At 36.3% G+C, this 10,096-nt stretch overlaps 1 protein-coding gene across 8 annotated transcripts; it reads right to left on the minus strand.

Annotated features, from left to right (window-relative positions):
- Positions 1-5,388: 5,388 nt before the first annotated feature.
- On the minus strand, positions 5,389-9,887 carry LOC113778077 (succinate dehydrogenase [ubiquinone] iron-sulfur subunit 2, mitochondrial-like). 8 transcript variants are annotated; one of them, XM_027323339.1, is made up of 4 exons: positions 9,607-9,887; positions 9,382-9,440; positions 7,071-7,747; positions 5,389-5,851 (listed from the first exon to the last, which is right to left on the minus strand). In XM_027323339.1, the coding sequence occupies exons 3-4, from the start codon at positions 7,739-7,741 to the stop codon at positions 5,677-5,679; spliced, it is 846 nt and encodes a 281-aa protein (XP_027179140.1). In that variant the 5' UTR covers positions 7,742-7,747; positions 9,382-9,440; positions 9,607-9,887; the 3' UTR covers positions 5,389-5,676. The 8 variants fall into 8 exon arrangements, with proteins under 8 accessions (XP_027179140.1, XP_027179144.1, XP_027179138.1 ...); XM_027323343.1 differs by having other exon boundaries at positions 7,071-7,750; XM_027323337.1 differs by having other exon boundaries at positions 7,071-7,847.
- Positions 9,888-10,096: the final 209 nt, after the last annotated feature.

Genomic DNA, 10,096 nt, shown 5'->3' on the forward strand with positions numbered 1-10,096 from the left:
ATTTCCTGTATACGATAATTTGAGTAACAATGTATTTGGCTTATCTAATAGGGGTTTTTTACTTATATTTAAATTGAACTTCTCGTCTAATTCTATATTAGTAATTTGCGGAAGATATATTTTTCCTACTTCAGAAAATAATTTAGGGAGATCTATGAACTCAATATTTAAAAAATGTTCAGTATGATGAGTATTTGATAAAACATGAGAAATCATATATGTAATAGAATACGGTCTATTTTCATTGAAAAAGAAATCCTTTCTTTTGAAATCTTGTATTAAGGAAAGTGTTTTATCAAATCTTTATCTTGTATATTATAAGAAATTTTTTAATATATATTAAAAATTAGTTTTTGATATTTAAGATTTCCTTTAAGGATACCAAGGGTTGCTTCTTCTCTATTTTTTATTCGGTTATCAACTATAGTAAGATCTATAAGAGCATTTAGCCCCTCTCTAAATGTAGATCTAATAATCATTTGGATAGAACTTATATGAATCAATTTTATAGATTCTCTTATTTTTCTGGTGTTTTCTCTAATTTGCTGTAAATATCCTTTTTAGATATTAATGGGATCATTATTTTATTAGTAGTAAGGCTATATTCTAGTGTTTTTCTTTGAAATTTATCCCATAAAACATATGGTATTTCCATAGATAAAATTTTATCTTTTCTAATGCAAGTACATTAAATCCGTTATAAGAGTTTATTGAAACATTACTTTTTTAAATGTTTGCTAATATTTTTCTATCTATAAGTGTTTCTTGGCTATATTTGTTAAGAGAATATAAGTATTCTTGTAGATAATAAATTAATAAGGGTATTCTTGTAAATAGTTTGTTAGGTTTGTACTCCTATAAATACTAGTTGGTCACTCATAATATGGTGACTAGATGTTTTCCTCCCAAGATATCTGTTAACATGGTATCAGAGCTAAAGTCCTAGGGTTAGGGTTAAACATTTAGCAAAAGTACTATTCAGGCGCACTGTTCATCGTGGCACTGTTCACGCAGCACTGTTCATCTCGTGTTTTGACCCTTTCTTTGGTTTAAAGTGCTATTCGCTATGGTTGAAAGGTTTGTTAATGCACCACTGACCAAGTTGAATCGAATTCCCAGAAGACTGTTACTATATCCGAGGAAGATTATGTTAAATTCCTACAGTACCCAACTACAAATCAGGCATCTCTTCCCTCTACTTCTTTAGCACAAAAAGCTAATGACTCATGGATTATTGATTCCGGAGCTACTGATCATATGTCAGGTACCTCTAAAAACTTTTCTAATTTTCAAGAGTCTACTTCCTTTTCTCATGTTACTTTAACTGATGGATCTACCACTAAAGTTAAAGGACTAGGCAACTGTAGAAATTAATCCATCTCTTCCGCTGTTTTCTGTTCTTTACGTACCCGATTTGCCCTTTAATCTAATGTCTGTTAGTAAACTCACTAAATTTCTACAGTGTTCAATTATTTTTTCTCCTGATTCTATTATCATTCAGGATTTGAAAACAAAGAGGACGATTGGTGGAGGGCATGAGTATAATGGTCTTTATTTTCTCAACTCTAATAGTCCGATTGCATGTCCTGCTACTGTTTCTCCTCTTGAAATTCACTGTCATTTAGGTCATCCGTCTCTACAAAATTTGAAAAAGTTGGTTCCTACTTTGAGTCAGTTGTCTTCGTTAGAATGTGAGTCTTGTCAGTTTGGAAAGCATCATCGTATTTCTTTTGCTCCTAGAGTCAATAAACGGGTTTCTGAACCCTTTTTGTTAGTTCATTCTGATGTTTGGGGTTCTAGTCGAGTCACTTCAAAGTTAGGTTTTAAATATTTTGTAATCTTTGCTGATGATTTTTCAAGAGTTATATGACTTTATTTAATGAAAAATCGTTCAGAACTATATTCCATTTTTTGTGCATTTGTTACAGAAATAAAGAATCAATTTGGTGTGCCTGTACGTATACTTCGCAGTGATAATGCGAAAGAATATTTTTTCATTCCTTTTAATACCTTTATGAGTAAGTCTGGTATTATTCATCAATCCTCTTGTCCTCACACTTCACAACAGAATGGAGTTATTGAAAGAAAAATTGGACATTTAATCGAAATTGCTCGAACACTGTTGTTGCACATGAATGTGCCCAAACAATTTTGGAGTGATGTAGTTCTAACTGCATGTTATTTAATTAATCGCATTCCATCTAATATTCTTGGAGGTCAATTACCTCACTCCATTCTTTTTCCTCATGAACCTGTGTTTAAATTACCTCCTCGTATTTTTGGATGTGTGTGCTTTGTTCATCAGCTTGCTCCCGGGATGGATAAATTAGATTCTCGTGCTATTAAGTGTATTTTCTTAGGATACGCACGAGCGCAAAAAGGGTATAAATGTTATAGTCCAGTTTAAATCGATTTTTTACTTGTGCTGATGTTACTTTCTTTGAATCCACTCCATATTTTATCAAACACAGTATGCCTTGTGAGTTAGACTAGTGTCCCTCTTTTTCCTCTCCTGTTTTACCAGTCTCTTCCCCTTTATTACTTGAGTTATCTAGTCCACCAGATTCCATAGCTCGATTATCTCGTCCTCATCTTCAAGTTTACTCTCGTCGTTCCATAGTTGAGAAAGTTCCTGATATGCCACGCACTTCACCAATTAACTCTCAATCTTCAAATCCAGGTATGACGCCCTCCTCTGAGTTAGATCTTCCTATTGCTTTACGTAAAGGTAAGAGACATTGTACTTCCCATCCTATTTCTAATTTTGTTTCTTATTCTTGTCTCTCTATGTCATATTCTTCTTTTGTTGCTTCCCTTGATTCTAACTCCATTCCTAAGTCTATTACCTATGCTCTTAATTATCCTGGTTGAAGATTAGCTATGCAAGAAGAGATGTCTGTTTTGGAACAAAATGGTACTTGGGATCTTGTCTCTCGTCCTTCAGGTAAGCCTGTTGTTGGTTGTAAATGGGTGTACACTATAAAAGTGCAGCCTAATGGTTCTATTGATAGATTGAAGGTTCGTCTGGTAACTAGAAGATTTACTCAAGTGTATGGAGTAGAATACTTAGAAATATTTTCTCCTATTGCAAAGATTACCTCAGTTCGTCTTCTTATCTTTTTGACAGCAACTTATAATTGGCCATTGCATCAGTTGGATGTGAAAAATGCATTTCTGCATGGAGATTTGGAAGAATAGGTATATATGGAACAACCTCCTGGATTTGTTGTTCAGGAGGAGAATTCGCGGTTAGTTTGTCATTTGAAAAAATCCTTATATGGATTGAAACAGTCTCCGAGGGTCTGGTTTGGCCGGTTTAGTAGTGTTGTCATGGAATTCGGTTTGACAAGATGTGGAGTAGATCATTCTGTATTTTATCGGCATTCTAATGCTGGTAAAATTTTATTAGTTGTTTATGTGGATAATATTGTGATTACAGGTGATGATGTTGTGGGGATCCAGAAACTTAAATCCAATTTGCAGGCAAATTTTCAGAGAAATGATTTAGGTCATCTACAGTATTTTCTGGGTATTGAGATAGTTCGGTCTAAATATGGGATTTATTTATGTCAAAGAAAATATATACTCGATATGCTGAGTGAAGTTGGGATGTTAGGTTGTCGACCTGTGGATACTCCTATGGATCCTAATGTGAAATTAGTAGGAGATCAAGGTATATTACTAGATGATCATAAGCAATATCGAAAACTTGTGGGTAAATTAAATTATCTCACTGTAACGAGACCTGACATTTCGTTTGCAGTGAGTGTTGTGAGTCAATTTCTTGATACCCCTCGTACTAGTCATTGGGATGCTGTTATACGAATTCTCAGGTATCTTAAGAGTGCTCCTGGAAAAGAGTTGTTGTATCAAAATCATGGACACACTGATATTGAAGGATATAGTGATGCAGATTGGGCTGGTTCTGCCTCAGATCGAAAATCGACCACAAGATATTGTGTATTTGTTGGTGGTAATTTAGTGTCGTGAAAGAGTAAGAAGCAAACAGTTGTCTCCAGATCAAGTGTAGAATCTGAATACCGCGCTATGGCTCACACTGTGTGTGAGTTGGTTTGGTTGAAGAGCATGTTACTTGAAATTGGGTTTGAGCATAAACAGCCTATGAATTTAGTGTGTGATAATCAGGCAGCTGTTCATATTGCGTCTAATCCAGTGTTTCATGAAAGGACAAAACATATTGAAGTTGATTGTCATTTCATTCGAGAGAAATTGCTTGACGGAGTCATCAAGACTTCTCATGTACCGTCTATAGATCAATTGACTGATGTGTTTACCAAAAGTTTAGGGGGCTCTAGGGTGAAATACATTTGTAACAAGTTGGATGCTTATGATATATATGCTCCAACTTGAGGGGAAGTGTTAAGAGAATATAAGTATTCTTGTAGATAATAAATTAGTAAGGGTATTCTTATAAATAGTTTGTTAAGTTTGTACTCCTATAAATACTAGTTGGTCACTCATAATACGATGACTAGATATTTTCCTCCCAAGATACCTGTTAACTAGGCCTGTCAACGAGTCGGGTCTAGACCCGGATCCGGACCGGATCCGTGAAATTATTGCGGGTATGGGTAGGGATTTAATTCCGTTTTCCAGATCCGGATCCGGATCCGTTTTGTCAAACAAAAAACGGGTCGGATATGGAATATAGTATTCCGGCCCGTATTAGACCCGGATCCGGATATAAATGAATTAATAATTTAAAAAATATATATTTATCAATATAATTTGATTAGGGTGATGTATTTGAATAAAGTCAATTTGATTTCTTTTCTTATTTGGTTTTTTCTTTGCATTAGTTAGAAATTAGTTTACAAATATATTTTTTTCTCATTTTTATTAGAAATTATAAATTTTACTAAATTTGTTTGGGTAGACCCGACCCGGATCCGGGACCCGTCGGATCCGGATCCGGAACATAGAATAAAAGACCCGTCGGGTAAACGGGTCGGATCCAGGTCCGGTATAGTAATTCGGGTCCGGGTCCGGAATAATGAATTCCGGCCCGGACCCGGCCCGTTGACAGCATTATTCCGGCCCGGACCCGGCCCGTTGACAGCCCTACTGTTAACAATATTCAACTAATTTTTCTGAATGAACATCTAGACCAGAATGCTTCCCAGAAATTCAAACTACTACTATTATGCACACATTGCTATATAACCAAAAAAATGTAGGAATACATGCAGAAAAACTGAAATCACAAGATTGCCCAATTGGAAGTCTAGCACTAATAATAGAATAGCGTTACCAGCTTGATTTCCTGCAACGGAGTAATGACTGATGATAGACTGATGATAGAAGTAATAGATGATCATGCTGAGAGTAAAGCTTTTCTGTCTCCGTCATCAGAATTGCATGCCAGAATATCAACAGAAAAGCAAAAAGTGTATTGGAAAAGAAAAAGACAGAATACATACCCTGTTTAACACGAGTTATAGTGGTCCCACAAAAAAAATTTTATTTGAAACAAAGGCATTCCTATGTTTCAAGTACAAAGCACATCTAATCTAATTGAATTAGCAGATTACAAACACTGCATAATCTCAGGAGAGATCTCAAACAGATATACTACCATCTAATTTCTCAAACAACTTCTGCTGAGTCCCTCAAAATAATCTCAGGAGAGATCAGCACAGATATACTATAACTTTCTCAAGAACCAAGAAGCTCAAGTTTCTTGATGTTTTGGATTTGCTTCCCAGGATTCAGTCCCTTTGGGCAGGCCCTGGCACAATTCAAAATTGTATGGCATCGATAAAGTTTGAACTCATCGTTCACTGCATCCAGGCGTTCCTTGGTGTATTCGTCACGACTGTCCATTATCCAACTGCATTCAAAAAGAAACAACAACAGTAGGTAGATTGCTTAGCAATCTAGGCCAGAAAACATGTGCAAGGAACACATATTTAAAATGAATTTCATAAGGAACAGAGAATGAACTTGGCCAGAACAGTTTTTGTCTTGAAGGGGTGCACAAAGTCAAACAAATTAGTCACACAGCGAAACTGGATTAGAGTTAAGTAAATCAATCACAAAATAGTGATACTGCATGCATTTGGACATGCTGAAGCATGTAGCCAACAGACCAGATCAAGAAAACAGATCCAAACAACTGGGCATAAACAAGTGCATCAACCAAAAGATCAGTCATCTCAAGTTGAGAGAATGCAGATTTTGCCTTGACAGAGACACAAGATCCTGGTCTAGGTGTAGTATATCACAATTTCCATCATGTCAAATAGACGTCACTCCAGACAACTTCTTATAGACCTACAGTGAAGCCTCAGAAAGCACCCCCCATTCCAGTCTGGCAGACAGCTTTCGAAAACCCAAGTCCACAATAGCCATGCAAAATATGTCCAGCACTCTAAAGAGACAAATGGATGCAAATGGGAGACTGTGAGATACAAAAGAAGGTAAACTAAATCACGACCCAAGAGAAATTGGCATGATGCTTTGATTGATGATCTCTTCACAGTTCATTCACTTCAAATCTGATGTCAGGACCACCACCCTGAGGTTATATAATGATGAATACTGATGCTCCAGATATGTAGTTTCTTTGTTATTATGATTAACGAATCTGTTATCGTTGGGGAAAAAAAAATCTGATGTCAGGCCCCTTTAACAATCAAACTCATCCAACTAGAATGAAAGAGATAAGAAATGCAAGTGAGGACAGGAAATTTAAAAGGATATGACAAAGATTATCTTCCTGATTCTAACCATTAGCTATTCTCATTGAGTAATGGATTGAGGCTAATAATATTCAGCAGTGGCATGTTTTGAGACTACTCTACTAAAAGATGTCAATTTATTCCATCAAAAGTTTCCACAAACAACCAGAGCAGTAATATTCAAATGGGCCTCAAACCCAACAAATATAGACTTAAACATGCAGGTCATTTAAGCAAGAAACATAGGGAGTAATTGTTAAGCAACTGAAAAACTTATCAACCATCAGGGAAGATTAATCCAAGAAAGAATGTAGAATCAAGAAAACTAGAAGAAAGAATTCAAAGACAAAAAAGAGATAGTTAAGTTACCGGTTGGCATGGAGGAGGGCTGCAGGGCCAAGATAGGACTCAGGGTTCCACCAGTAACTGGGGCAGGAAGTGCTACAGCAGGCACACAGAATGCATTCGTACATCCCATCCAGCTTAGCCCTATCGCTCTTGGACTGCGGTATCTCTTTCCCAGGGGTGACCGGGGAAGTTTTCCTCTTCAGCCACGGCTCAATGGACTTGTACTGATTATAGAAGTTGGTCATGTCCACCACCAAATCCTTAATCACAAACATATGGGGGAGCGGTGTAATGGTGGTGGCAGATGACCCCTCAGAATCAATCTTGGTCAAGCAAGCCAAGCCATTGCAGCCGTTGATGTTCATGGCACAGGACCCACAGATCCCTTCCCGGCAAGACCTGCGGAAGGTCAGGGATGGGTCGATCTCATTCTTGATCTTAATCAAGGCGTCCAACACCATGGGCCCACACTCCTTCAGGTCGATGTGGTAATCTTTGAGCTCCGGCTTTTGGGGGTCGTCTGGGTTCCATCGGTAGATCTGGAAGGTCTTCAGGCTGTGAGTGCTCTTCGCTTGGGGTTCCACTTGCTGGGCTTGGGACTCCGATGCATGGGCCCGGCTTATCACCAGTTTCGCCGCCGAAGCTGATGACTGAACCCTAGCTATTGCTCGTCGGACCAAACCAGTCGCCATTTGGAGCTGCTGATTCAGATGTTGTGGGTGCAACAATCATTAAATATCTCTCTCTCACACACACACTAGTTGTGCCTCACGCCTTAGGGAGGATTTGAGCTTTGCTCTATATGCATAAATTTAAACTATAAATACCACAACTGGAAGCAGTTAACAACATGTACAGTGAACTAGTCATTGCTATACATATATATCACTCTCGTGCATAATAAGCGAAATGAAATTACACAGTAGCTATGATATTATTACCAATTCACCTAGGTGGAAAGCAAAAGTGTATGACTCTGAGAATTGTGATGTTCATCCACCAAATGTATCATACGTGCCTTAGGTGAGGTTGCTTCTCTTTTATCCAACTTAACTTTTGCTTTTTCGTTGTATGTACAGACAAGAACATAAAGTATTAACTAAAAAACCTTTTGCTAGACTTTCAAAAAATTCACCATGAAGTAGTAAATTATATCTCATAACAATTGACCAATTAACCAAGTTAATTGGTATGGCTCTTTTCTTTTTTTGAAAAAATTAAAATCTTTTAAAGGGCAAGAAAAGATTAATAGGAAAAATTCACCATGAAGTAACAATTGACCAATTAACTGGTCCAAGTTAATTAGTTTGGGTCTTTTCTTTTCTTTTTTTATTGAAGAAAATAAAATCTTTTAAAGGGCAAGAAAACATTAACATAGAGGAGCAAACATAGAGAATGACAAAGGTTCATCAATTGTTCATAATAAGAGCTCATTAGTTATTGTGCAGAGGAGGAGAGAATATATGACATTAAATCAAAGAGAGATCAAACAAACAGCAGTATGCTCTCCACTCCTGACAATGTGCTCAAATTAATACGTGCATTAGTTAAAAAGCTCTCCAGTTTTACTTTTACTATCAAGTCTGAATTCCGCCAAATATATAATTATAGAAGGAATAGGAAAAGGCACACAGTTTAGCACTTTGAAACAAAACATAGTTTTACACTTTGAAAGAAAGCAATGTATGCAAACAGAAGTACTAGAGTAGTGAGTTACTTATCCACATTTATCACAGATCATTGTCACTCCAAGTGTTGTCCTTGTGGTTCTTAACTCTAATACTGTTCTAGGGGTATACATCAGTGGAATTTGTTTTCAACATTTAAGAGTTTGTTTGGTTCAATTGTAAACCTTTTTCCCAAGGAGAACATCTTTTTCATGAAAATCATTCTCCTGGAAAAAGGTTGATTTTCCCTTCAGTTTTTGGTGTTTGCTTGCTGCATATATACCGTTGCAAGTATTGCGTGCTTGAATTGTGTATGACGAAAAATATAACCAGCTTAGCAGCAATGGTACATTCAGCAATTCAACAAATGCTTTCTTTTCTTTCCTTTTTTTTTCCTGGAATTCTGCAAATCCTTTCTAGAACTTTCATGGAAAAGATTTGATAAAGATTATATTTGGTTTTAACAACTTTTTTGGCTTCTATGGGGCACGACTTTCCTTATGACAGTCTAGTCGTGGTTTTTTTTAAAAAAAACTGGTTTTCTATGGACCTATTTACGCCATTTTCAGCTTCACAAAACATGATCGCAAATATATAAAGTCAGGAAAAAAAAAATCAACAATCAGAAAACTAACCAAATAACGAAGTAATGAGCCAGGACCTACCGCACTTCGCCAATCGAAATCGAGAACTTCCCGTCCGATCAAACTTGAGAGGGTTCCGGCTGGAAAATCATTTCAATTACTTAGATTAAAAACTAAAAAAAAAAATTCATATGTTTAAAACACGAAATAGAAAAATGATAAAGGACTTGGGCGAATCCTGAGATAGGAAGCTAAAAAAGATTTTCGGAAATTCCAAAAAAAAAAAAGCTGATTTTCAAACCTTACCAAAGTTGTTGAACAAGAAGAGGGCATAGAAGTTGAGCAATTCCTCAAATCTTGGTCGCCTTTGTGAACGTAAGAGGCCAATTTGTGCGGTAATTGGTAAGTTGACCCAAAATTTGTGTGACAATTTTTTGGGGATCCAAAAAATGGAATCCGAAGGTGATTGATTGCGTGCGCAGCGGGAGGAGGACAGTCTTTAGATCCAAACTCAAAATTTAATTTTGGGACAATAGAATGTTGCAAACCTGGACAAGTGGTTTTGAAAAGAACTGGATAATATGTATTGCGACTAGTAATTTACAAGTATGTATTAAAAATATTTTATAAAAGTCATGATCGGCAACTCTAATCATACGTTGTCAAAAACATAATTACCCCATCTGTCCCGTCCCATTTTAATAGTTTTGATTTTTATTTTTATTTTACATCGTTTAAAAAAATAATTAATTTTATTAACAGAATAAATTTAATCTACTATTTTTTAAATATTCTT

Source organism: Coffea eugenioides, chromosome 7, assembly GCF_003713205.1.
Source record: "Coffea eugenioides isolate CCC68of chromosome 7, Ceug_1.0, whole genome shotgun sequence".
Lineage (NCBI taxonomy): Eukaryota > Viridiplantae > Streptophyta > Magnoliopsida > Gentianales > Rubiaceae > Coffea > Coffea eugenioides.